The sequence below is a fragment of the Desarmillaria tabescens genome (assembly GCF_030435595.1).
Source record: "Desarmillaria tabescens strain CCBAS 213 chromosome Unknown EV420scaffold_34, whole genome shotgun sequence".
Classification (NCBI taxonomy): Eukaryota; Fungi; Basidiomycota; class Agaricomycetes; order Agaricales; family Physalacriaceae; genus Desarmillaria; species Desarmillaria tabescens.
The window spans coordinates 155,865-181,074 of NW_026848333.1; the positions used below are offsets into that span (position 1 = coordinate 155,865).

At 47.2% G+C, this 25,210-nt stretch overlaps 6 protein-coding genes and 1 non-coding gene across 7 annotated transcripts; 1 reads left to right on the forward strand and 6 right to left on the reverse strand.

The window, feature by feature from the left end:
* Nucleotides 1-172: 172 nt before the first annotated feature.
* EV420DRAFT_1646245 (NRPS-like enzyme) lies at nucleotides 173-4,007 on the reverse strand (the record flags this gene model as incomplete). The annotated part of the gene is made up of 19 exons (XM_060477882.1): nucleotides 173-951; nucleotides 1,008-1,306; nucleotides 1,364-1,623; nucleotides 1,678-1,735; nucleotides 1,787-1,937; nucleotides 1,986-2,004; nucleotides 2,055-2,060; nucleotides 2,118-2,143; nucleotides 2,196-2,322; nucleotides 2,380-2,448; nucleotides 2,496-2,530; nucleotides 2,581-2,612; nucleotides 2,671-2,753; nucleotides 2,808-2,861; nucleotides 2,921-3,052; nucleotides 3,102-3,133; nucleotides 3,187-3,246; nucleotides 3,294-3,692; nucleotides 3,740-4,007. 19 exons carry the CDS (start codon nucleotides 4,005-4,007, stop codon nucleotides 173-175), a joined length of 2,889 nt encoding a protein of 962 aa, XP_060327507.1.
* A 1,071-nt stretch (nucleotides 4,008-5,078) lies between these two features.
* On the reverse strand, nucleotides 5,079-9,221 carry EV420DRAFT_725143 (NRPS-like enzyme). Its single transcript, XM_060483227.1, has 20 exons — nucleotides 9,187-9,221; nucleotides 8,673-9,124; nucleotides 8,227-8,625; nucleotides 8,120-8,179; nucleotides 8,035-8,066; nucleotides 7,854-7,985; nucleotides 7,740-7,793; nucleotides 7,603-7,685; nucleotides 7,517-7,548; nucleotides 7,434-7,468; nucleotides 7,315-7,383; nucleotides 7,131-7,257; nucleotides 7,053-7,078; nucleotides 6,990-6,995; nucleotides 6,920-6,938; nucleotides 6,720-6,870; nucleotides 6,607-6,664; nucleotides 6,300-6,559; nucleotides 5,939-6,246; nucleotides 5,079-5,890 (listed from the first exon to the last, which is right to left on the reverse strand). Exons 2-20 carry the CDS (start codon nucleotides 8,938-8,940, stop codon nucleotides 5,112-5,114), a joined length of 2,898 nt encoding a protein of 965 aa, XP_060327508.1. The 5' UTR covers nucleotides 8,941-9,124; nucleotides 9,187-9,221; the 3' UTR covers nucleotides 5,079-5,111.
* A 598-nt stretch (nucleotides 9,222-9,819) lies between these two features.
* EV420DRAFT_1561245 (NRPS-like enzyme) lies at nucleotides 9,820-14,060 on the reverse strand. The gene is made up of 19 exons (XM_060473848.1): nucleotides 13,621-14,060; nucleotides 13,167-13,565; nucleotides 13,060-13,119; nucleotides 12,971-13,002; nucleotides 12,789-12,920; nucleotides 12,684-12,737; nucleotides 12,553-12,635; nucleotides 12,466-12,497; nucleotides 12,382-12,416; nucleotides 12,264-12,332; nucleotides 12,080-12,206; nucleotides 12,002-12,027; nucleotides 11,937-11,942; nucleotides 11,871-11,889; nucleotides 11,670-11,820; nucleotides 11,561-11,618; nucleotides 11,250-11,509; nucleotides 10,897-11,198; nucleotides 9,820-10,847 (listed from the first exon to the last, which is right to left on the reverse strand). The coding sequence occupies exons 1-19, from the start codon at nucleotides 13,886-13,888 to the stop codon at nucleotides 10,069-10,071; spliced, it is 2,892 nt and encodes a 963-aa protein (XP_060327509.1). The 5' UTR covers nucleotides 13,889-14,060; the 3' UTR covers nucleotides 9,820-10,068.
* A 1,783-nt stretch (nucleotides 14,061-15,843) lies between these two features.
* On the reverse strand, nucleotides 15,844-15,928 carry EV420DRAFT_t193. Its single transcript has one exon. It is a non-coding gene; the product is annotated as a tRNA-Asp (tRNA).
* An 84-nt stretch (nucleotides 15,929-16,012) lies between these two features.
* Nucleotides 16,013-17,546, reverse strand: EV420DRAFT_1312065 (glycosyl hydrolase family 61-domain-containing protein). The gene is made up of 10 exons (XM_060468588.1): nucleotides 17,260-17,546; nucleotides 17,112-17,204; nucleotides 16,876-17,057; nucleotides 16,724-16,825; nucleotides 16,648-16,668; nucleotides 16,480-16,600; nucleotides 16,405-16,422; nucleotides 16,323-16,354; nucleotides 16,207-16,265; nucleotides 16,013-16,153 (listed from the first exon to the last, which is right to left on the reverse strand). Exons 1-9 carry the CDS (start codon nucleotides 17,324-17,326, stop codon nucleotides 16,236-16,238), a joined length of 666 nt encoding a protein of 221 aa, XP_060327510.1. The 5' UTR covers nucleotides 17,327-17,546; the 3' UTR covers nucleotides 16,013-16,153; nucleotides 16,207-16,235.
* A 3,207-nt stretch (nucleotides 17,547-20,753) lies between these two features.
* Nucleotides 20,754-22,945, forward strand: EV420DRAFT_1274469 (uncharacterized protein; the record flags this gene model as incomplete). Its single annotated transcript, XM_060467840.1, has 4 exons — nucleotides 20,754-21,225; nucleotides 21,262-21,706; nucleotides 21,746-21,892; nucleotides 22,474-22,945. The coding sequence occupies 4 exons, from the start codon at nucleotides 20,754-20,756 to the stop codon at nucleotides 22,943-22,945; spliced, it is 1,536 nt and encodes a 511-aa protein (XP_060327511.1).
* Nucleotides 22,946-23,756: 811 nt separating this feature from the next.
* EV420DRAFT_725234 (uncharacterized protein) lies at nucleotides 23,757-25,107 on the reverse strand. Its single transcript, XM_060483228.1, has 3 exons — nucleotides 24,995-25,107; nucleotides 24,619-24,944; nucleotides 23,757-24,564 (listed from the first exon to the last, which is right to left on the reverse strand). Exons 1-3 carry the CDS (start codon nucleotides 25,080-25,082, stop codon nucleotides 24,031-24,033), a joined length of 948 nt encoding a protein of 315 aa, XP_060327512.1. The 5' UTR covers nucleotides 25,083-25,107; the 3' UTR covers nucleotides 23,757-24,030.
* Between the last annotated feature and the right edge of the window lie 103 nt (nucleotides 25,108-25,210).

The following is a 25,210-nucleotide window of genomic DNA, read 5'->3' on the forward strand; positions in this document are numbered from 1 at the left end:
ACCTGAAAACAGTGAAAAGGGTACAAAGAAAATGAACGATGGGAAGAAAGTTCGACAAAGGGAATAAAGTGCAGAAAGCGCTGAAGCCTCATATACATAAATACAAAGAAAAAAAGTTCAAATGTCCAAACGAGCGCTGACTAGAGATTTTCAAAAAAGTTCGACACAATACTTAGTAACCCTCTTGCAATAGTTGTAGAACAACTTCGTCTGTCAAGAACTCGTAATGGCCTCCTTTAATGAAAACAACCTGTGCATCAGGGAGGCATCGCTTTGTCCCCAAATCGGCCCACGTTGTTCTATCTTCTTCGGGAACGGCTCCCAATGCTCCTTCAGGCGCGACAACCACCGTTATCGGCACTTTTACGGTCCTCATCCACTGCGCCATCAATTCAATGGAAGACAAGCCCGTCTCGTCCGTGGCCAAATCGTATACAAACTCGGCGTTAGCAGTAAGAAATCCTTTCATGTTACGGATAGCGTTCCGTATGATATCGTTAGCATAAACGCCCTTCCAGCCATCCAAAAGAAGGTTCTTCGTTCGCTGGAGCGCGTCGCGGTTGGAGTCCCGATCCATCAGCCCTGCAATTCTATCCATGCTCATGTCGAGCATGTTCTGAATATTCTCCAGGACCCGTGGGTCTGGGTTCCCAAACCTGTTGGCTGAGTACACAAACAGCGCTGGAAAGTGATCGAGCATGACAGCCTGAGCAACTTCATCTCCATTATCCTCAAAGAGTTTCACAAGGACGACAAGGAGGAGGCTGGACGATGAGTAGGATGCAAAGCGGTAGGGACCGTGGGGTCTTTCTGCTTTGATCTTCGCAAAATAGAAAGACGCCAGCTCGGACAGTGAATTCAAAGGAGTGTCGGGTGCAACAGTCAAAGCCCAAACTGCAGTCCTGAATTTGTTGGCATAGGATGCATATGCGAAATATGCTCCTCCTGCACCTAGAATATTATGCGAAAATGTTAGAGAGTTGTTTTGCATAATAAGGGCTACGGACCGTGGATTACGATCAAGGGTGGTTCGCCTGCACCGTCCCGTAACTTGACTATGTTCCGATCAGAGACAAAATTGACTTCGGGATATACTGCTTCGTCAGCCTCGTCACCTTTAGTAGATAGCCCAGCCACAGGCGAAGCATGTGCACCCAATATGATTCCGTGGACGAGGGCGCTCATAGCAGCAATGAAAGGAAGATCAAAGACGAAGTTAGGTGGAAGAGCTCTGACGACGGCCACAGGAACTATTGACTTGCGAAGCGCATGAAGAACAGAGTTTCGGATTGACATTGCTGTTAAGCTATATTGTGATAGGTGAGAAACCTAGTGCCGAACCGAACTGAAATGACTAGCATACCTATCACCCCCAGCGACAAATATATCGTCTGAGTCGCCTATTTTCCGCTCCAAAGCAGCTGTGACAATGCCCCTTATCATGGCCATGACATTTCTAAGAGTCCACAGCTGCGGAATAACAACGTCCGCCTGTGTTGCATCGTCGATAGCCTTGTACAAATCTTCTATTTCTTGATTGTATGCTTTCAAGATGGCCTTCCGGCGTAGAGTTCCCTTTGCAGTAAATTCAAAAGGCTTCGATGGCTTTGCGACAAGAATCATCTTCCGGGACAGATCAATGATCGGGGAACGTTATAAGTACTACAGAAGGCCCACCTCCTTGTAAATCCGAGAGTGCTGTGGTGCTTGCTCGTTAACTTTTATGATAGTGTGCCTGTCAACCTCAAATTCAGCAGTGCCCAGGGGAGCGAATACGATTACTAACCAGATCCTTGACCTGTATTCCACGAGTCGTGTAGTATCGCTTGGGTCAAATGCCTCCTCTGGCGCAGGAAGGATGAGGATGCCTGGTTGGAATTTGGACCGACCAAACATCAAGGCTGCTGTTATGCGCTTGTCTGCTACTAAACCAGCCTCTGTACTTGTGTTAACAAAAGATACATGTAATTCCATTGCTTGCTCACCTATTGGGCCGGGGTTTGTCTACAGAGCGTGATTAGCACCAGGTATGTAAGTCTATGAACCTGGCTCACTTTCTCCTGTAAAATGAAGACAGAGATAAGCTGACGTATCCAAGAACAAGAGGAGAAGCTCACCCCTGTGCTATGTGTGATTTGGTCATCTGTAAACTAGTATGAGAACTGCAAGGAATATGGCCTAATGTACCAACTCACCGGCACGCCCACAAATCTTGAACAGTTTCCGATTTGAAGGATGTAACTGCACCAGGTCCTTCGTATCAAAAGCCCGTACTCCATCGATTTCAGCGTTGAAGACCGCAGGCGAGTGATGTGGACTTTCCTATAGGCCATGTCACATCCTTAGATGTGACGTGAAGTACAGTCGACGGTCACCTACTTTGATGTAGAGTCGATAAATATCCTTCTCATCGGTCGGCACAAAGACAACATCGACGTTGCTCTCCGGCTATGTAGCATGTCACAACAGATGGCCAATGATGTTAGATTACTTACCGTGATCCACTCCCACCCTCCCATCGGAATACTCTCTGGCAGCAATTGAGACTGGAGCGTGGTAGAGAAAAGATGGTATACACACTGGGCAAGATTGCGGAGACTCCACATTCGGTACTAGAAGCGGAAATAAGCATTCGAAGCAGGCACGGAGAACAATGCAGCATTTTTTTACAGTCCATAGAGACATATGACTAAGACGCCATTTGCGACAAGGGTATCACCAGCATCTTTCTCGAGGGGTCCGCCACCATACATCTGAAAATATGGTAGTCACAGCTGGTTGGTTTCCAAATAATTTGAATAACCTACCACTGCAGTTGTGGATTTCAGAGCCTCGATGGCCTTAGGATCACGAGCCCACTCCTATAATCGCCATGTAGTGTATTAGTGATGCGAGACAACATGTAAATGTATTTTCATACCACCAGGAATGAGGGCACAGTGATGACTATAGTCGTTTTAGTACTGATGATGCTCGATAGAAAACGTTCAGCAGTTGGGATCAAAGGCGGCTCTACCGGCGGGAAGGATGCAACAATGGCACCAGTCGTGGTCTGACGGAAAAATCAACAGCACGAAAAGGTCGGAGCTGAAACAACGCACTGAAAAGGAGAGTGAAAAGACACCCATCGAGTCTGAAGAAGACATTCATTCCGCCGTTAGAGAAGATGAAAGATGAGATACTAACGATACATTGGCATTGCCTGTACTCCAAACACTTCCCCGCACACGTCCATTTCTCCATAGTCTGTAGAACGTTGAGGTCGGACTGAAATTGAATTGGACTATCCTTACATGGTCTCGTGGCATTCCGCAATGCGTTCTTGTGGGTGATATGAATGGGACTAGGAAAACGAGTCGATCCTGAAGAATGTATGATCAGCGCTGTTTGTGACCAGGCAGGGCGAACAGGAGGAAGCGGATCGTATTCCCCAGGTTTCACAGAAAAGAGGTCACTGAAATGCGGCACTGGGATGGTAGTGATCTTATTGTTGACGTCAACTTCGCAGAGCTGCCGACAGACTACGTCTACTGTGTTTTGTGAGGATACATCCTGGCTGATAATCAGATGCTTGGCGCCCGAGGATTTCATGAGATGGACAATAGCAGCGACTGAGTTACGGATTGAAATGGGGAAAGGTGTGAACCCAAGACGCATCAAGCTCGCCATTACCGTGAAGTATGTGATCGAATCTGAAGATGACGTTTAGAGGATTAACACTGCAAGGAACCAGACTTACTAGTATTAGCTAAGATACCAACGGTGACGGGAGCGTCACTGTGGATGTGCTTCTTGAAATAATAGCCAGCAGTATGAAAGGCGGCAACTCCTTCCTCCCAAAGGATAGTACGAAATCCGCCATTATCAGGATCGTCGTAACGAAATAAAGGGTGTTTGGGACTGTGAGTAGCATTGTAGTCAAATAGTTCCGGAAATGTTAATGAGCCATCGACTGGGGGAGGCTTGAAAGTCAAAGACGAAACGCCTTGAGGGATTGGTAGCGACATTGTTTGTATGGGCTTCGATCTGCACTTCTGCCGGATTTATATATCTTACATAGAAAATTCCCATGCTATTAAGCTTGTCGTCACAATGAATCCGTGAATCTCGTACTTTCCGTGAAGCACGAGACTGAAAGAAGCCTCATCGGCACTTCGCCCATCGCTAGTCCAAAAAAGTTCACACTAAGCATAACCATAGAATATCAGCACAGAAAAAGCTTCCATAGTTTCCTTACTGGATCCGCAGGGGCGTGTGACCAACGTACACAACAAGGTGAAAGTCTCCATTTAGCCTGTTATTTTTGTACATCACTGAAGTACTGATGTGATTGGAGCCTTCGGTTATAAGGCCGAAGGATCGATAATAGGCTGTCCTTCGACAATTCGGTAGCTACCCAAATATAAGCATAAAGGCAGGGATATCATGTGAAGGTACTTGCCGCTTCACTGGAACAATCATGAAAGGCTCATGTATGCTATCAGTCCTCGTCAATATCATTTCCAGCATCATCCCACCATGCTTCTGGTTGATTCCGGGTAGGATATTTACGCTGTCTGTTAGGATTCCTATAGTTTCAAGTGGAGAGCGAGGCTACAGAGCAGAGGAAATTGATCCATTGGCTTGGTCGGCGAAGCGGAATGGTGGGGGTCAAGGAAGAGGTGCATTTACTTACATAAGGGACGCGTCCGAAATAAGGGGAAAATAGTAGAAGCAAATAACGCGTGTTTCCATCCGGTAGCAGTGCTGAGGACCTAGTATAAGTATCAGCCTCTCACTCATCACTTCTTGTTCTCTGAGAAGTATCCACTCTAGCACACAAAATTCCAAATGTCTGCAAGACATCCTCAACAAACAACGTTGAAGATGGTGGTAAGTAACCAAGTGCTACCTCGCAGCCGAATTACCTCAATCATGATGAGTCGTTTCGGCAGCCAGACCGAACTGGTGAGGCCGAAAAGGGTACAGAGAAAATGCAGGATAGGAAGAAAGTTCGACAAAGGGAATAAAGTGCAGAAAGCGCTCAAGTCTCATATACATAAGTAAAAAGAAAAAGAAAATAATGTTCAAATGTCCAAATGCACGCTGACTGGAAATGTTCAAGAAAATGTTTAGTAGCCTTCTTGCAATAGCTGTAGGACAACTTCGTTTGTCAGGAACTCGTAATGACCTCCCTTAACGAAAACGACTCGTGCACCAGGGAGGCATCGCTTTGTGCCCAGATCGGTCCAGGATGTTCTATCTTCTTCGGGAACGGCCCCCAATGCTCCTTCAGGCGCGACAACCACCGTTATCGGCACTTTTACGGTCCTCATCCACTGCGCCATCAATTCAATGGAAGACAAGCCCGTCTCGTCCGTGGCCAAATCGTATACAAACTCGGAGTTAGCAGTAAGAAATCCTTTAATATTGCGGATAGCGTTCCGTATGATATCGTTAGCGTAAACGCCCTTCCAGCCATCCAAAAGAAGGTTCTTCGCCCGCTGAAGTGTGTCGCGGTTAGAGTCCCGGTCCATCAGTCCTTCGATGGCACTCATGCCCATGTCGAGCATGTTCCGAATATTCTCCGGAACCCTTGGGTCAGGATTCCCAAACCTGTTGGCTGAGTGCACGAACATTGCTGGAAAGTGATCGAGCATGACAGCTTGAGCAACCTCGTCCCCATTGTCCTCAAAGATTTTCAGAAGGACGACAAGCAGGAGGCTGGATGAAGAGTAGGATGCAAAGCGGTAGGGGCCATGAGGCCTTTCCGCTTTGATCTTCGCAAAATAGAAAGACGCCAGCTCGGGTAGCGAATTCAGGGGGGTTTCGGGTGTAATGGTCAAAGTCCAAACTGCAGTCCTGAACTTATCGGCATAAGATGCATACTCAAAGTATACTCCTCCAGCACCTAGAATACCATGAGGAAACTTATTTTCGCATAAGAAAAGCGACTGACCATGGATGACAATCAAGGGTGGTTCGCCAGCACCGTCTCGTAATTTGACAACGTTTTGACTCCGATCAGGGGAAGGATCGACTTCACGATGCGCAGCTTCATCGACCTCGCCGCTTCTGGTAGATACTTCAGCTGCAGGTGAAGCAGGTGCACCCAGTACGATTCCGTGGATGAAAGCACTCATAACAGCGATAGAAGGAAGATCAAAGACGAAGTTCGGTGGAAGAGCTCTGATGACGACCACAGGGACTACTTTTGACTTGCGAAGCGCACGAAGAAGTGAGTTTCGGATAGACATCGCTGTAAGGCTATAGATATGACGAGTCAGAGCGCTAACGCCGAATAGAACGGATATGGTTACCTATCACCTCCAGCGACAAATATATCGTCTGAGTCGCCTATTTTTTGCTCCAAGATAGCTGTGACAATGTTCCTCATCATAGTCATGACGTTCTTAAGAGTCCATAGCTGCGGTATAACAACGTCCGCTTGTGATACGTCGTCGATGGCCTTGTACAGATCTTCTATTTCTTGCTCGTATGCTTTCAAGATAGCCTTCCGTTGCAGGGTTCCTTTTGCAGTGAATTCGAAAGGCTTCGACGGTTTTGCGACGAGAATCATCTTCTGGAGGGTAAGCACACCAGTTATAAGCGCCACAGCAGACGTACCTCCTTGTAAATCCGAGAGTGCTGCGGTGCTTGCTCATTAACTTTCGTGACAGTATTACTGTCGATCTCAAACTCAGTAACGTCACCTGAGGACAGTGGGCACGAGGGCTAACCATATGCTGGCTCGATATTTTGCAAGTCGGGTAGTGTCACTTGGGTCAAATACTTCCTCCGGCGCCGGTAGGATGAGGACGCCTGGTTGAAATTTAGACCGACCGAACATCAAGGCTGCTGTTATACGCTTGTCTGTGGTTAAACCAGCCTCTGCATTTACTGCGTTAGCAAGGATTTACGCATTTAAATGCCTGCTCACCAATTGGGACAGGGTTTGTCTGCAGAGCATGATTAGCACCAACGAATATGATCCAATAGACTTGGCTTACCTTCTCCTGTAAAACAGATACGGAGATAAAGTGAGAGCATCAAAGACACTGAGAGAAGCGCACCCCTGTGCTGTGCATGATTTGGTCATCTGTGAACCGGTATGGAGATACCAAAACAGACAGTCGGAAGCACCGACTTACCAGCCCGTCCATAAACCTTGAACAGTTCCCGATTTGAAGAATGCAATTGCACTAAGTCCTTCGTGTCAAGAGCCCTGACTCCATCGATTTCGGCGTCTAAGACTGCAGGCGAGTGATGGAGACTTTCCTGTAGGTCGTGTCACATCGTTATTTGATGTATGAAGGAGGGTAAACGGTCACTTACTTTGACGTAGAGACGATAAATGTCCTTCTCATCTGTCGGCATAAAAACAGCGTCGACATAGCTCCCTACCTATAGAGCATGTCACAACGGATGCCTAACAACATTTATAAATGCTTTACCTTCATCCACCCCCATCCTTCCGCCGGAATACTCCCTGAAAAGATTGAGACTGGGCCATGGAAGAGAAACACAATGTACATACTGGGGAAGACCATGGAGACTCCGCTCTCGGTGCTAGCAGCGGCAGTGAGCAATCGAAATAGCCACAGAGAATAATACGGTATTTACAGTCCATAGATGGATATAACTAAGATACCATTGGCGACAAGGATGTCACCAGCATCCTTCTCGAGAGGTCCGCCACCGTACATCTGAAAATACGGTAGTCACAGCTGGTTCGTTTCCAAATAATTTGAATAACCTACCACTGCAGTTGTGGATTTCAGAGCCTCGATGGCCTTGGGATCACGAGCCCACTCCTATAATCGCCGTGAGATATACTAACGATACGAGACGACGTTTAAAGGATAGCTTCATACCACCAAGAATGAGGGCACAGTGACAACTAAAGTCGTCTTAGTGTCGATTATGCTCGATAGAAAACGTTCAGCGGTGGGAATCAAAGGCGGATATATCGGCGGAAAGGATACGATAATAGCACCAGTTGCGGTCTGACAGAACTATCAATAGCGCAAAAATATCTCCGCTCGAATAACCCACCGAAAGGGAGACCGAAAGAAAGCCCATCGCGTCTAAAGAAGACATTCATTTCGCCGTTAGAGAATATGAATGATGAGATACTAACGGTACATCGGCATTGCCTGTACTCCAAACACTTCCCCGCACACGTCCATTTCTCCATAGTCTGTGGAACGTTGAGGTCGGACCGAAATTGAATTGGGCTACCCTTACATGGTCTCGAGGCATTCCGCAATGCATTCTTGTGGGTGGTATGAATGGGACTAGGAAAACGAGTCGATCCTGAAGAATGTATGATCAGCGCCGTTTGTGACCAGGCAGGGCGAACAGGAGGAAGCGGATCGTATTCCCCAGGTTTCACAGAAAAAAGGTCGCTGAAATGTGGTAATGGTATGATGGTGATCTTATCGTTGATGTCAGCTTCCCAGAACTGCCGGCCGACCATATTTGCCGTATTTCGTAAGGATACATCCTGGCTGATAATCAGATGACTGGCGCCCGAGGATTTCATGAGATGGACAATAGCAACGACTGAGTTACGGATTGAGATGGGGAAAGGAATGAACCCGAGACGCATCAAGCCCGCCAATACAGCGAAGTATGTGATTGAATCTGAAGATGTCATTTAGAGGATTAACACTGCAAGGAACCAGACTTACTGGTATTGGCTAAGATACCAACGGTGATGGGAGCATCGCCATGAATATACTTCTTGAAATAATGGCCAGCGGTGTGGAAGGCGGCAACTCCTTCCTCCCAAAGGATAGTACGAAATCCACCATTATCAAGATCGTCGTAACGAAATAAAGGATGTTTGGGACTGTGAGTAGCATTGTAGTCGAATAGTTCTGGGAATGTTAACGACCCGTCTAGTGGAGGAGGCTTAAATGTCAATGATGTGACACCTTGGGGGGTTGGTAGTGACATTGTATGTATAGGGCTTCGATCCGCACTCCTGTCGGACTTATATATCTTACGTAGAATATTCCCATGTTATCAAGTCTGTCGTCACAATGAGTGCGTGAATCTCGTATCTTCCGTGAAGCACGAGAGAGAGAGAGAGAAGCCTCATCGGTACATCGCACATCGCCGGTCCAAAAAAGAGTTCACACTAAGCATAACCAAAGAATATCAACAAAGAGAAAGCTTCTATGGATAAAAGCATTTCCTTACTTGTGACTTTTGGATCCGCAGACCCGTGTGACCTGCGTACACAACAAGGTGAAAACCTCCATTTAGACTGTGTTATGTTTGTGCATCGTTGAAGTACTAATGCGATTGGAGTCATCGGCTATAAGGACTACGGATCGACAATTGCTCCAGTGTAACGTTCGGCAGTTTAGTGGCTGCCCGAAAATAAACATACAGACAGAAATATCATGTGCCGGCACTTACAGCGTCAAAATAAACATGAAAGGCTCGTGTATGCTATCGGTCGTCGTCAATACCATTTCCAGTATCGGATAATTGCCATTCCCTGTCATCATGCTTCTGGTTAATTCTGGGTAGGAGATTTACTCCGTCTGTTACTATTCCTGTGATTTCGACCGGAGAACGAGGCCGGAGAGCAGAAGAAATTGATTCATTGGCGTGGTCAGCGAAGCGGAATGATGGGGGTCGAGAAGAAAGTGCATTCGTTTATGTAATTGACGCGTCTGGAGCAATCGAAAAGCAGAAGCAAATAACGCGTGGTTTCCACTTTGTGGCAGTGCTTCATACCTGCTGGCTTGTAACTGCAATCACCTTTTATACTTTGTGAAGTATTTGCTCATTGTAACAACATACCTTCAAGTCCACCCGAACTTTCAAGAAATTACACGAAGCACTTATTGCAACAAAAATTACATAAACTGCGTTCAAATGGGATAAAACTTGTATCAGTGATTCGCCTTTCGTGCGAACATGTAAAATCAAATATACAACTACGGTTCGTTGAGCAGCACCAACGATGTCGAGAAGAAAGCAAAGACTGCTCTACTTCTAATTACATAAAGTTGTCTAACGAGAACCCTAATCCGCTTGGTACGTTTGAAGTAATACCCACATCTACGAAGTTCAGTAACCTTCTTGTAGCAGTCGTATAACAACATCGTCTGTCAAAAACTCGTAGTGGCCCCCTTTGACAAAAACAACCCGCGCATTTGGAAGGCATTGCTTCACGCCAAGGTCTGCCCACATCTCCCGATCTTCTTCAGAAACACTTGGTGCCACCCCTTCCGGCGCAACGACCACCGTTATCGGCACCTTCACCGTCCTCATCCATTGTGCCATCAGCTCCACCGAAGCGGCACCCGTCTCGTCCGTAGTCAAATCATGAACAAACTCAGTGACGGCAGTGATATACGCCTTGATGGTACCAACTGATTTCCGTGAAATCTCGTTAGCGGCACCGCCATTCCAGGCTTCCAGAAGAAGGTCCTTTGTCCGACGGAGCGTATCACGGTTTGAATCCCGCTCCATCATCCCTCCAATGGCCGCTATGCCAGCGTCAAGCATCGTCTTGTTATTCTGCGGCACCCTCGGGTCCGGATTCCCAAACTGATTAGCCAGGTACACGAACATCGCCGGGAAGTGGTCAAGCATGGTAGCCTGGACGACTTCATCACCGTTGTCCTCAAACATTTTCACGAGTACAACGAGGAGAATGCTAGATGCTGAGTAGGACGCTAAACGGTACGGACCGGTGGGTCTTTCCGCTTTGATCTTGGCAAAATAGAAAGCTGCCAACTCGTTTAGGGATGCCAGGGGAGTATCGGGTGTGACGGTCATAGTCCAAACCGCCGTCCTGAACTTCTCGGCGAAGAAAACGTATTCGAAATATAATCCTCCGGCGCCTAGGATGTCATCAGAGACGATTTACGTGCGATTAAGAAAGTTACGTACCGTGGAGCATAATCAAAGGTGGCTCGCCTCCACCTTGTCGTAACTTGACTAGGCTTTGACCAAGATCGGGAACAGAATCGATCTCAGGGTACGCATCGGCCTCGTCGCTCTTGCCAGCCGGTCCAACTCCCGGCGCAGCATGTGCACCCACCACAATTCCGTGGATGAAAGCGCTCATACCGGCAATGGAAGGAAGATCGAAGACGAAGTTATGTGGTAGAGCCCTGATGACGACCAAGGGGACTACTTTAGATTTCCGAAGCGCACGAAGAAGGGAGTTTCGGATAGACGTCGCTGTTAAGCTATAGATTCAATCAATTAGTACCCTGAAAGGCAGGTGAATAGCAGCATACCTATCACCTCCCGCTAAGAAAATATCATCGGAGTCGCCTATTTTCCGTTCGAAGACTGCTGTGACAATATCCCTAACCATGGTCACGACGTTCCTCAAAGTCCATAGCTGCGGAATGACAACGTCCGTCTGCGACACTTCGTCGACAGTCTTATACAGAGACTCAATTTCTTGCTCGTATGCTTTCAACACGGCCTGGCGTCGCAGAGATCCTTTTGTAGTGAATTCGAAAGGCTTCACCGGGTTCGCAACAATAATCATCTTCAAAGAGAATTAACAAGCGATGCTGGATGAGTGACGAAGAAAGCCCACCTCCTTGTAGATTCGAGAATGCTGAGGTGCCTGCTCGTTAACTTTCATGATAGTATCCCTGCAAGTTGCAAATGAGCAAAACTTGAGAAGAGCGGGAACGAGGGCTGACCAGATGCTAGCTCGGTATTCCGCAAGTCGCACGGTATCACTCGGGTCGAAGGCTTCCTCCGGAGTGGGTAAAATGAGAACACCCGGCTGGAATTTGGAACGACCAAACATCATGGCTGCCGCTATACGCTTATCCGTGACTAGGCCAGCCTCTATATTCAGTTGCGTTAGCGCAAATCTATGGGTATCACTGCCTGCTCACCGATTGGGACAGGGTTTGTCTACAAAACATCTTTAGTACAAGTAACGAAAGAACAGGGGTCCTCACTTTTTCCTGTAAAACGAAGGAGTAAAATGAGATGAGAGTTTTAGAGATATCACGCAAAGACTAACCCCTGTGCTGTGCATGATCTGCTCATCTACGAACCAGTATGAGGAAACCATACCAAGTATTCAAAGGTACCAACTCACCAGCCCGTCCATAGACCTTGAATAAATTGCGGTTTGAAGGATGTAGCTGCACCAAGTCTTTCGTGTCAAAGGCTTTGACTCCGTCTATCTCAGAGTCGAAGACCGCTGGCGAGTGCAATGGTCCATCCTAAAGTCCGCGTCGCTCTATCAGCTGTAGCATGAGGCGCAGTCGACATTGACCTACCTTTACGTACAAACGGTAGATATCCTGCTCGTCTGTTGGCACCAAAGCGACGTCGACATTTCTTGCCACCTATCAAATGTGTCACAGCGAATGGCTAATGACATTGCAAGATGCTTACCCTCATCCACTCCCATCCTTCGGCAGGAATACTGTCTATTTGGCAGTTAAATCGGCTGCAGTAGGAAAGAAACAATGTGTATACCAGGCATAACCATAGATACCGTGGATTCAGTGCTGCAAACGATAAAATAAGCATCTTACAGTCATTTAGAAGATAAGAAGCACTCACAGTCCATAGACAGAGAATAGAAAGACACCGTTTGCGACGAGAATATCACCAACGTCCTTCTCTAAGGGACCGCCACCATAAATCTCAAGAGGCATGAGTGGCTGCTATCTAGCTGTGACATAATGACCTACAACTGCGGTGGCAGCTTTCAAAACCTCGACCGCCTGTGGATCCCGGGCCCATTCCTATGACACTTGTTAGTGATACAGTCTGATATTCAGTGGCCAGTCTCATACCACCAGGAATGAAGGAATGGCGAACACTACGGTTGTTCCGGTGTTAATTATGCTAGATAGAAGGCGCTCAGCCGTTGGTATCACAGGCGGCTCTACCGGAGGAAAGCAGGCCATAACAGAACCCGTTGCGGTCTGAAGGATAGACATTAATAATGTGAACAAGTAAATGTGAAATTACACACTGAATTCGTGATAGAAACAAAGCCCATCACGTCTGAAATGTGGCGTCAGTATTCTGGCAACTGAGAATATGTAAGAATTAGTCGCTAACGATACACAGGAGTTGCTTGGGCTGCGTGCACTTGGCCACATAGGTCCATATCTCCATAATCTGCCAAACGTTAAGCCCGAAAAAAGCAAAAACCTGCATACACCTACATGGTCTCACAGCATGGTGTAACAAGTTCTTGTGCGTGGCGTAGATAGGACTGGGAAAGCGCGTTGTTCCTGAAGAATGCATAATGAACGCTGTTTGGGACCAATCAGGCCGTACAGGAGGGAGTGGTTCATATGCCCCCGGTTTTTCAGAGAAGAGATCGCCGAAGCAGGGCATTGGCACGGTAGTGATCTTGTCGTCAACATCAGTTTCCCAGAATTGATGGCAGACCATGTCTGCCACTTTTTGCAAGGATACATCCTGGCCGACGGCTAGGTGTTTGCAGTTTGTGGACTTCAGCAGATGGGCGACCGCAGCAGCAGAGTTACGGGGTGAAATAGGGAAAGGAATGAACCCGAGACGCATCAACCCAGTGATTACCGCGGAGTAGGTGATCGAATCTAGTGAGCGTGTTCAGAAGCTTAGCTCTCTAAGGGGGTATGCGGGTGTACTCACTGGTATTGGCTAGAATACCTATCGTAACGGGAGCTTCGCCGCGGATGTATCTCTTGAAGTAGTGTCCAGCAGTGTGGATGGCAGCGACGCCCTCTTCCCAAGATATGGTACGAAAACCACTATTGTCAAGATCATCGTAACGAAACCAGGGGTGTTTAGGGCTATGGATGGCATTGTAGTCGAGTAATTCTGGGAATGTTAGCGACCCATCGAGCGGAGGAGCTTTGAAAGTTGGAGACGCAACGCCTTGGGGGGCCGGTAGTGACATTTCGAAGTTAACGTCTGCGTCACGTCATTTGCGTTTATATAGTCCAGCAGGGTATTCCTATGGTGTCAGATCTGTCGACATAATGAGGGCGTGAATACCGCATTTCCCGAGCACCGGTATCACGGGCGCTCGTTTCGAGATTTAATACACAATTGTATGGCTTCAGCAGCAGAAAAGATCCGTAGATAAGAGTTTTTCCTTACTCGTTAGCCTTCTCGATCGACAGGCGCGTGGGACTAACGTACACGGCATAGTAAGAACTTCCATGTGGACGTTGTTATTTTTGAACATCACTGAAGTACTAAGGCGACTGCAGTCATCATCACTGACATAAGGGTCCAGAGCTGGTAGAGCGTAGGCCATTGAAATTTGTCTGCCTCGCTGTCGCCCTTCGAGAATAGGCTACGCCCTGGCATCGCGAACAAAGTAAGAACTTAGTAAATGTTCGAAATTCAAATGGTACTCAACGCTCTTCGGTAAGACACTCAAGATTTTCTTGCCCTCCATTCCTTGCCGACGGCAGTAATTTTCCGTAATTGTCTTCTTGGGTATTTCCGGTTGCGCGGCAGTTTACGTCGTCTGTCAGCGAGGCATTGCAATGTCCTTGTCAACTACAACTTGCGACAGATTCACCTTTGGCGCTCGAGGACAGCGAGGAAGGAAAGCAGAAGGCAATTGCTTATATAATCGACGCGTCTGAAGCAACAAAAAAACAGAAGCAAATAACGCGTCTTTTCGGAATTTCGACCACTGACCTACGGTGTCTGTGCAAAGAGGCCGTGCCTCCGAAACAGTTCGTCTTATTACACTTTAAATTGCGTGTCCAGTCCGCAAAAGCCGTATTTGTTTACCCTAACTGACATGACAAACCAGACTTCGAATCGGATGAATTCATCCGTGATTCGTCTATCGTGCGAATATGTGAACGATGATTATCTTCTCCATCTTACGCAGCGTTCGAATATAGGCACGACTCTAAGGGGCTCGGACTCTTCAATTATTTTAGCTGATTAATATCTACATTGGACCGGGCATCGGGCAGGCGATTTCAAGCATATTGTGCGCAAATTTATACTGGCCCTTCCCTCCGCAGACTCCGTACCGTAGCTTGATCATCAGCCTGGCCTTATGCGGCTTTCTCTGAGGGTCTTCGTATCGGTCTTTTTTTGCATGCGACCAAAATATGAGCCATTCCATTGACCAGCTCTGCGATGGGTCGTTTCCGTAATAGCAGAGTAGGTTTTTTGGAATTTGTTCTAACATTTGGAACTGATTAAATAAAACGTTCTCGTTGCAGAAAGTCTTTATGGTACCTCCCAGATGTACAGGCCCTTCTCAATATCCCAATTAACATATTCCTTGCCAACTCCTTCACACGCGCTATATGCCCAGTTCTTGTTCCGTCTTCTGCAATCCAGAGTCAAGTAACTCCTGATTTCATCAATGTTCTCGTCGCTCGATATCGCAAGTCCTTTTAAGCTTCTCCCCTTAACGGGACGGCACGAAGTGCGCTTATCGACCGAGTTTGAACCTTGGCCATCCAAACATCTGTAACTATATATCAGAGTTGTATTCTTCTGTTGCAGGTGAGCGATCCGTACTCATATGTGTTCACGAGTGCATGAATGATATCACCTCCATTGTTATCGTGAGCTAATTATGGGGAAATACGGCACTTGATCAGTACACCATGACTGCAGCGCTACACAGGCCCGAGAAAATCCATTGGTTTTATCATACTCTACCTTAGTACCTACGGACAGTTTCAATAATATGCCATGAAGCAGACAATGGACAAACATAGATTGGGGTGGCTGCGGAACACTCGTAACTCGGGGATGATTTATCATCATGCATTCAGTTGCACGTTGTATAATGTTAAATGCATTGTTCAATCATCAATGTTAACTTCATCGAACGGGAAAAACAAAAAACTTGATCCTGAGAGCCTCACCCTCTCTGGCTGGGAGTTGAACCCAGCTTTCGCGCGCACACCACTACGATGACAGGCGCGTGTACTAACCGATACACTACCAGAGACTCAAAATTTTCCGTATTAGTGCCTTGTTATTCTAGCTACCTCACAAACGGAACTCTTGTTGCTCGAAACAACTGTTTACTGGTATCGATAAGAATCCTTTCATAAATTCATTTACGTAGCATATCAACTTCTATTATCAATGAGGTCTTGATGGTGTAAAAGAAACGGTTCGGAACTACTAAAGCTCGACTTCTTAAATTGAGCGCTTGTCCTCCACCAAGAAACTGCCGAAAGGAAATCAGCTTCGAGAGTACAAGAGAGAGAAAGGGAAACGCACAGTCTACGAAATCGTACTTCAATTGGGATTTATCCCGAGAAAACGGTCGGTCCAGGGACCTGAAACGCGACAAACTTAGCGTTGCATCTGAGAACAACTGAGCCTAGAATACTCACCGTGTAAGCCGTGGGCGTAGGGTAATAAATGTCTGGGACTAGTTTAGTGACTTGTTTGATGAGCATTAGGTTGAATACTCACTAACGGTGAGTCCGGCATCTGTAATAGGCCCGCAGGTTAATTATAGTTTAATGGCTCTCGATAGTACGGACTCACCATCTGCGTCTACGTATCCAGGAATCTCAACCATGTCGGGGCTAGCGGATCCTCCGTCCGTAATGGAGATTTGCGCGCAAGAGATATACCATTGAGGCGCTCCCGTCGAATGGAGACCGATCTACAAACTTAGCCTCTGGCGATATCAGTCTGGGACGGAGTACTAACCTGTTCAATACGGGCGAGGTACTAACGTCCACTGGTCAAAAAAATGATGCACTGAATAGCAGGGAGACAGACTTACTTCGCCAGCAGGAACACTGGAGGGAATGGTAGCATTGAGAGCGCTGGCGCCGTAGTCAATGAAGGCGAAGGAAGGTTCAAATTCTGCTCCCCATTCGGCGATCTACAACTCAGGAAGTGGGGGACGGACTAAGAAGAAGAAACATGGCCAACCTTGAACCAATTGGCACCACTTCCATCCCAATCAGCAGCGGTCGAGGGAGCCTTGCCAAGGTAAAGCGCAGCAGGACCCTGATGGTAGATCGTGTTGTCGAGTTGGAATCCAATAAGATCACCCGCAGCAACGGAAACGGTCGCAGTAGCATCCGCTGGGCTAACGTTGCATGTTATATCATCTAGCAATGGGTCAGCTGGAATAACAACCATGGAGACGAGAGAGGTGTACAAACCAGAAGTCACGTCCAGGACGGGGGAGTTGCTCTGAGGCTGGCGAACCGCCGCATTGGAGACTGTGTCGCCAGCGACAAGAGTAGTCCAGATATCTGTTTCGACGTCGTCAAAGACGTGAACGGTGAAAAGAGAAGATAATCAACGCACAATGCGCAGAAGCCGCTTGGAAGCCAGAAAGAAGGGCGAGAGAAGCGAAAGTGAAAGCGACCTTCATTGTTCAACAGGATTGAGTGAGAAGTAAGAAGGCTTGACAGAGATGGGACTGGTGTTGGGTTAGAGGCATTTTGGCGAGGTTTTATACAAGCCTGGAGGTTTCTACACAGGTATGTCGTATAGCAACGGGTAGCCGAAATCCTTTCGTATTGCGCGAACTTATTCCGACGCAGGTCGGCGGCGTGTCACAGAAGCAGGTGGTTGCAACTGGAGCCCCAGAGTGACCTAATAATGGCGTACTTTTGTTAGTTACGTTGCTATTAGTGTACTAAGGAAGAAGACCACCGGAATGGCGTCGCATTGAAGCTTGCAGCAGGTCTAACAGTAACGTATCCGATAGAAATAAGTTTAAGGGATGATGGAAATCGTCGTTAGATTTTCTGTCGGGTGCCGTGTGGCTAGAATTGCGCCTGCAGCTGGGACGATCACAAAAGGCGAAAATTGCTCGTTTTGCGGGATGTGCCTGGGTCCAAGAAATTGAGCTCGTGGAGCTTTGATGGGATAAATGCCGAAGGATACGGAGCGGGGCTTGCGTCCGGTTACTCTCACGTGGCAACCATAGCAGTGACTGGGAGGCCTTGACGATGAGCGTAATCTAGATAGATAATTCTGGTTTAGATTCGTTGAGAAAGCCCTGAAGAACTCGCACCATCCGCCGGAGTCTGTCTGCACAAAAGAACGTTTTTGTCCATAGCTATGGTTATCAGAAAACCATCGTCTTTGGATTGGGCATGACATGCATGAAGGGTAAACCTGATACTCGGGTGGTTAACCCGAGAAAGAAACGTCCCAATGCGCTCGGGGGAATATCCACCGCCGGTCCTTGGCAACACAAGCTTGATGCACTCGCAACGGAAAATTCGCGCATCTGGAGGTCACAGGCGCGTCCGAGTTCATCTGCTTTACTCTCCGCCTTGCGTAATTCGCCTATTGGACTTCCGTAGTAGAAAAAGACCACAGTTAAATCACAAGAGCTGTCGCGATTCACAGCGGTCCTCTAGGGACTTCTAGGGAAGATCAAGATTCCAGATTCTAAGACCAGTCTGTCCATGGTGATAAACTAGATACTAGAAGATCCTTGAAGAGTAGAAAGGTTCGAGTGAGCCTGAGGATCATAGCGCTTGTTCGCCTAGATATAACCAAGGACAGGGTCTCCTCCCAGTACATTCAGAGCTCGTCTTCAGTACGAGGTCTGCGGTCTTCATTTCCGAAGAACCTGCAGGAAGTATGGGCTTGTAAACAATTAAACTGTGCATATGGGAAAGAACAGATTGGGGAAAGACTCACATGCGTAGTTAGGTCAGAAATTAGGGACGTAAGGCGGGTAAACTGCTACCTATTGTCCGCTCACACCTGGAGAAACATTGGATGAGCACTACTCGAGCATTCCACAATCAAATTTCAGCATGCGTAGTTTGATTCGGTGACTTTATTCCACGACAACGCGTCAAATTCGGCGATGCCACGTTGCTAATGCTTTTTTATGCCAACATCACGCAAGAGGGCTTGACTTGGACATCCTAGCTAGTTGCTGTCACAATATCAAGCGAACCTTGGTGGGAGTAGCACATATCCCGGGGGAGGAAAGCCCTTGGCATGACAAGTCTGGTGTCGGCATCTGAACCAGTTACACTATAGAAGCTCGGCACAATTGTCAGGAGGTTCTTCATGAGCATGTGGTGCGGCCATAATATAGCATCGATGTGCCGACATAATAATGTATCTGAGAGAAATACATCAGTTCAACCCGCTTGAGTCAGAGGAGGTTCTCCTAGGTCCTTTTTTTTTTCAGAAAAGAATGATAGATGCATCGCAAGCTAACCTGATACAATAGCTGTTTATATCAATACTGTGTATGAGCAAGTCCGCTTTAGCACCATACATAACTGGAAAGTGAGATTCACCGATTTTTCGACCTGGATGATTTTGGATAGGCCTCAGTCAGCGACTCAGGCTTCAGCATCTTCGAATGATAATCGGCACATTTATAATGGAACGTCACTTACATGTCCTGAAGAATGGCCTTGAAAAGCGAACAGCCCTCCGATGTATATACATCGTATTTCTCGCGTATTTCAGCGAGTTAAAAAATGACGGAGGAATCGGCTCTCGGGCCGTACCGCACGCACATGAGTAGAGTGACGTAATCACGACTGGTACAGGTTTTTAATCTTCAACGACGTCGATGCAAGACAAGATTGCTGAGCCCCGCGTTCTGGTAAATTATTTGCCTCTGATATTTAGGTCGTACAGTGCGCTAAATCTCCCAATGCTAGGAGATACAGGTTTCTTAAAGCATAAATCCCGATTATAATGGCAGAAATATTTGGAAAGAGTAAACGCAATAAGGTCCCTAAGCATCCGGCTTTTGTGTTCAATTCCGTGTCTCTATTCTGACAATTATCGCTGATCCAGAGGTCATTCGAACCCTTAGGGCATCCCGACCTGATTTTGGGGCCTCGATGAACCATTTCCTTCCTTTTTGTCGCTCGCACGTATGAAGAGGCCTTTAGCTTCTCTAAATCCATAAAAAATGTGCAAGTGCACCTCAAAAAGTGAGGAATTCATCTTAGCCCATTCTCTTTGTCCCAGCAGGTTTCCGTCTGACCCGCCGTCGCGGGGGAAGATAGAAGTCTGGCGTACAACAGTCGGTATTTTACGTCACACCTTCCTCACGCCTAGTAGTACATAACTATGGAATGTAGCGTAGTATCACGGCACACACAAAAGCTCGAGCGGAAAGACTGCAACGTTCTCTGACCTGCCAAGCCATCAGATTTTATCGTCGAAGGTGCAAGCACTACCATACAGATCTTTTGGCAGTGGTTCTATGTCTCCCGCATTCCTAATGTTATGTGCTAGCTTGACATGCTATGCAAGGGTGCGTGTGACCATAAGAAGAGAACATACGCTGATACATGACCGTCTGTTAGTAAACTGCGCTGTTCGTCCCGCTATCACGCTTCCCAACTTGGTATCGAAGCACTGCCTCAGTATTCTTGTCACAACAGCCTTATAACAGCTCTCCTCGTTTTACGGAAGACGAATCACATCATATCGATGGGCAGAGACTCCATTTTACTACTTCTGAACCAAGTGGGGACCCTGGATTTGTGGTTTGCTTCAAGATATTAATTCCAGAGTCTTACCGTCGTTGGGGACAGCGCCTTAGTAAACTCTGCAAGAATTCGCAAAATTATTTCATCCGTCACGAATTCACTTCAAGGGAAACTCATTCTACCTCCGGTATCAAGAATCCCGGTACTCGAAATGTGCTGTTTTTGCTGTTTACACCACTATCAACAGCTATATATGCAGAGTCATGTCTGTATCCTCTGACCTTCGTATGAATCGTCTTCTTTCATCGGTAAGCTCTCTTGGTGGTTTTTTTTCACGAATGCTTCCGACACGCTTTTCCTCAGAAAATGATGGTGTTCTATTTTCGATGTTTCCTTCTCTTATCGTCGATTGTACAAACCAGAGCAGCACAGGACAACGACGGAAGCTCGAACGACTCGAGCAGTAGGACCACCTGGGACATCATTTGGAGTTGCATTGCCACTATATTTGCTTGCACTTGGCTTGCCGTACACCCCAACATTCCCAGCCGGTACATGAGGGAGAAAGGCCGCCTATTTCTGAGCCTGCACCGCGTTAAGCACATGCTACTGGCTATCATTTGCCCGGAAGCTGTAATTACATGGGCATTTAGGCAACGACTTGTTGCATCAGTACTATCTAAACGTCTGTCACACCCTCTACTTCTGTTTCCAGTGACTGAACCACGGCCCTCAGACTTGAAACTATCAATGACGCATAGTTTTTTCATTAGCATGGGCGGATTTATAGGGAAAGACGATCGTCCAATTACTCCTGCCGATTTCTTTGTCACTGATGCCGGTGTAGACGTCTGGATTACAGGCCGAATTAGTGGAGAAATACGCTCTGATCTGGACATATCGCCCATTATGAGCATCCCCGAGGAAGAGCTGATGGACAAGAGCAAAGGCGACATGCTTTCAAAAAGCATTTCCCTTCTTCAAACCACCTGGTTTGTCATTCAATACATTTCTCGGATGGCCTCCTCTCTACCAAGGACGCAGCTTGAAACCGCCACACTGGCCTTCGCCCTTCTAAACTTCTGTAACTATATTCTATGGTGGCATAAACCTCTGGACGTCCAATATCCGCTGCAAAACAAAGCCATCGAAGATATGGGCATTAAATGGATGCAGTCCGAATCGATGAATTCGACGAATTCGTCATTTCTATCTGGGGAGTCGATTGTCCATGACGAGGAATCATTGGTATCATCAGCACAACTGACCACAGACATGATTCTGGAGGATGAGGACCCTGTTAAAAGGGCCGCAGAACCCAGGTTTCCTGCTCATCACGTCTGTGCATTCTTAGAAAGCAGATCCTCATCACTCACCTCATCCATACACAACAATTCCCACCATGGTGGACCCATGCCCTATGGTACTTGCGTACCCACTTCCACGAGTTTCGAATCCACTTCCACACAACAAATTTCCATCAACTACATCGAAAATCATATATCAGAGTCGATCTGTTGCTGCGAGTGCATGGATTGCAACATATCTACTCCAGAAGCTATGTCCGCCCATGATTGGCGATATTTCTATCAGGACGACGATTTGGTGACTGACAGGTTACCTCTCTGCCGTGGCCCGGGCGAGTGGTCGGTTTTTCACGAATCCGCAACAAGTATCCTTCCAGACCTTCCCACTGGAACCACCAAAGATATCGCCGAGGCCCTCTCCCCCACAACCCCCGAAAGGGATCTTGTCTCCTCTCCGGTTATGACTGCACGAAGTACCGTTCGGGCGGCGGTGGCAGAATCTGTGATGCCCCCACGACGGTATCGGCTCGGACTCCTTCAAAACACCTCCTCGCCAGCTCTCTATGTCAGGTTTTATCGTTGGCACTGTGGAATATTGATGACCCTGTGGCTATGCGAGCTGGCGCGATGTCCAGTTAGCCTGAGTCTTGCTGAGTAAAGGCTTACTAAGGTGAAGAAAGTACCAGAAGATACAGAAAGGTATATAAGTAGCTAGTTTTCGTAGTATTCTGTACTCGTTTGCCTTCTAAGCAAACATGGACTGCTCTTTCCTAACTCGCTAGGCAAACGTGCCTGATCCTCTCAAAAATACTAGGTGGACAAGAAGTAAATATGATATATGTTCACAATACGACTCTGCCAATGCTATGGGCCGGGCAACTGAGCTGGAGCCAAATGTGTTATAGTGCGTATTTTGGAGGATGCTTTGGAGCTCTATTTGGTGGTTTACATTGCATCGGATGGGCATCTTCAGGTTCCTTTGATTCGTCCTTGGAACAGCTTCTGTGGAAAGTCTCATCCTTATCGATTGCTATTATACCCATCATCGTCGCTTTGGCGAGTCACTTCGCACTTTTGAAGTCTTATATAATCAGACGGGTACCTTGGCTCATCCCATATTCTGTTCCGATTCTCGCATTCATCTATGTATGCGCCAGAATCTATATACTAGTAGATATGTTTGTTTCTCTCAGATCCATTCCCTCAGCAGCGTTGGAGGAGATTGACTGGACGAGATACATTCCTCATATATAAACAGTACTTACAGATATCCCACCAATTTGGACTTTACTCAGTATAGAGAGTTCCAGCCTTTGCCCGAATCGCAATCTTTGGACCTTGATGCTATTTCGATTCTCAACGGCATCTAACACTGAGTGGGGATCTGTCTGGTGTTGCCTGTATCACGAACAAGGGACTCCTGCGACGAAGGCTAGCGTAAACTTAATCTTGCCCGAGGTGTGATTTGGTCCCTCAGTGCGAGCCGCAGCAGATATGATGGCCACTGGCGTTCATTGCCATTTTCGGACAACCTCTTAAACCTGCCAAATGCAGGTTCCAGTGCCAAGAGGCGTGGGACACGCGCAATATTCCGCAACTACGACGATAATCCAAGCATGCAGAGCTTTGGCTGAATATATTAGTAATCTGTCGAGGAACGAGAGCTTCACTTATAAAGACAGCTTCGTGACACCCGATCTTTTGCACACGCAATGATGCCTGGGACCGAATGTACGCCATGTGTTAAAGGCAATCTTTCAATTGCAAACATGCGGCGGCATCGTGGTGCAGGGGGGACGTCGATGACCAGAAGACAAGCGCCGAATGACCGCCAATACTGTGTTTCCTGTCGCTGTAAGTGTGATGGACTTGAATTTCCTCACAAGTTGGGTATTACATCAAAGGAATACAAGTCAGGGGCAGAATGACGCTGCTTAAAGGCGTCAATAGGAAAGTACAACTAATAAATCATTATGATACATTACCATCCAGCTTGAGAGGTATTTAGGCTGCCTCAGGCCTTGTCGCATGAATTCTCTTTGATTTCTACGTATATAAAGATAAACACATGTATCGTTCGTTATATGACTGATGGTACAGAGATAGGGAACGTGTATACCACGGGTGGCGCGATGCTGGATGAATGTGCTACAAGTGAATGTACGGAGGGCGATGAAAAGCGTAAGATGTCAATGATATGATAAAAAGAAAACGAGACGTCAATAGGGACCGGGATGGAAAAAGGGACCGGGATGGAAAAAGGGACCGTGAAGAAGAGGGACAATGTGTAAGAAGAAAGGAGCATCTCTGCTTCCAGAGCGGGGCAGGAGGACGAAGCCCTACCTACGTGCAACTCGCTTCCGTTCCCGACCATTGTCGTCTTCAATATCCATCGCCTCCGAAGACAACTGAATCGAATTAACGTTCTGGTTCTGTAGATGGCTAGCGTTGTTCCGTGTGCTCCTGGTACGCCGCCGGTTCCCCCCTGAACCTGACCCGTGACTGCAGTTAGAGGATGCAGTCGTTGAGGAAGTCGAAACGGGAGCCGATGAGCTGTCGAGCATCATCATTACTGCATGTCGCCGCTTGGCGCCTGCAACGACATCAGGGACGGGGAAGGAAGGAACGGATAGGGTATCTTCGGAAACGAGGTTGAAAGGGTAATCTGACGCGAGGAGCGGAAGGGGAGAAATATTCGGTGAATCTCCTCCTCCCTTGGAGTTGGAAGAGGAAGTAGGTTTCGCTCTGTTTGTCGAACGCTGGGTCTGTCGCAGAGTACTGGGTGGTGGCGGTGGGGGAGACGGAGTTGACGGCTGTGGTGATTGTCGTTGAGTGCGAGGCCAAGGTGAATTTGGTGTCGGCATTGGTGGAATCTACAGACGTAAAAATGAGAAATAGGATGTATTCCAGATTTCTAGATGGCATACCTGCTCCTTTGCCTCTACTTTAACTTTCGTAGGCGCCGCCGTCGTCGTCGACTTCCGTCCACGTTCCTTCTCCTTCTCCTCCTCTTCTACTTCCTCTTCTTGTCGCGATTTCACGGCATCCAGTCGAGCATCTATCCAATCCATGACTCGGCCGATAGACATGCCATTTGATTCTGACGTCCCTGGCTCTGCTATGCCACCAACTGAGACTCCTCGCTGTATCATTGCCAAGAGGTCCTGACACGCAGCTGCATATCCTGCACTGTATGCTCGCTTTGAGGCATCTCTTGAAGAACGGTAAAGGGTCGTGATGCTCAGAGCAGCCGCTATAAATTCGTCAGTAAATTCGTCTGACTTCCAAAGAAATATCTGGTACCTTTGAAATTGTTCAGCAGTTCAGCCTCTGCATTCTGATGTGCCGTTGGCAAGGAACCAGCAAGAGTATTGAGGTCCAGCGACTCCATTCGTGGTAGTGAAAGAAGAGCAGTACTAACTTATGTAATCATCAGGATCTTGCTTAAAGTCCTTGGTATACAAGTCAAAATACTATTATTTTACAATTATTTTTATATTTACGAAGAATCTTCCAGAA

Bases quoted from the DNA above. Each gene is read 5' to 3' on its own strand.
- EV420DRAFT_725143 (XM_060483227.1), bottom strand. From the start codon at position 8,940: ATGTCACTACCAACCCCCCAAGGTGTCACATCATTGACATTTAAGCCT. The intron at 8,626-8,672 runs GTAAGTCTGGTT...TGACATCTTCAG, and splicing joins TGGTATCTTAGCCAATACCA to ATTCAATCACATACTTCGCT. The intron at 8,067-8,119 runs GTTAGTATCTCA...TGTCTTCTTTAG, and splicing joins ACAGGCAATGCCGATGTACC to ACGCGATGGGCTTTCTTTCG.
- EV420DRAFT_1561245 (XM_060473848.1), bottom strand. From the start codon at position 13,888: ATGTCACTACCGGCCCCCCAAGGCGTTGCGTCTCCAACTTTCAAAGCT. The intron at 12,333-12,381 runs GTAAGCATCTTG...CACATTTGATAG, and splicing joins AAGGATGGGAGTGGATGAGG to GTGGCAAGAAATGTCGACGT. The intron at 11,510-11,560 runs GTGGGCTTTCTT...TTCTCTTTGAAG, and splicing joins ATTCTCGAATCTACAAGGAG to ATGATTATTGTTGCGAACCC.
- EV420DRAFT_1312065 (XM_060468588.1), bottom strand. From the start codon at position 17,326: ATGAAGGTCGCTTTCACTTTCGCTTCTCTCGCCCTTCTTTCTGGCTTC. The intron at 17,058-17,111 runs GTTTGTACACCT...ACCCATTGCTAG, and splicing joins CGTCCTGGACGTGACTTCTG to ATGATATAACATGCAACGTT. The intron at 16,266-16,322 runs GTGAGTATTCTA...GTCGCGTTTCAG, and splicing joins CTACGCCCACGGCTTACACG to GTCCCTGGACCGACCGTTTT.
- EV420DRAFT_725234 (XM_060483228.1), bottom strand. From the start codon at position 25,082: ATGGAGTCGCTGGACCTCAATACTCTTGCTGGTTCCTTGCCAACGGCA. The intron at 24,945-24,994 runs GTACCAGATATT...ACGAATTTATAG, and splicing joins ACTGCTGAACAATTTCAAAG to CGGCTGCTCTGAGCATCACG. The intron at 24,565-24,618 runs GTATGCCATCTA...TTACGTCTGTAG, and splicing joins AAGTAGAGGCAAAGGAGCAG to ATTCCACCAATGCCGACACC.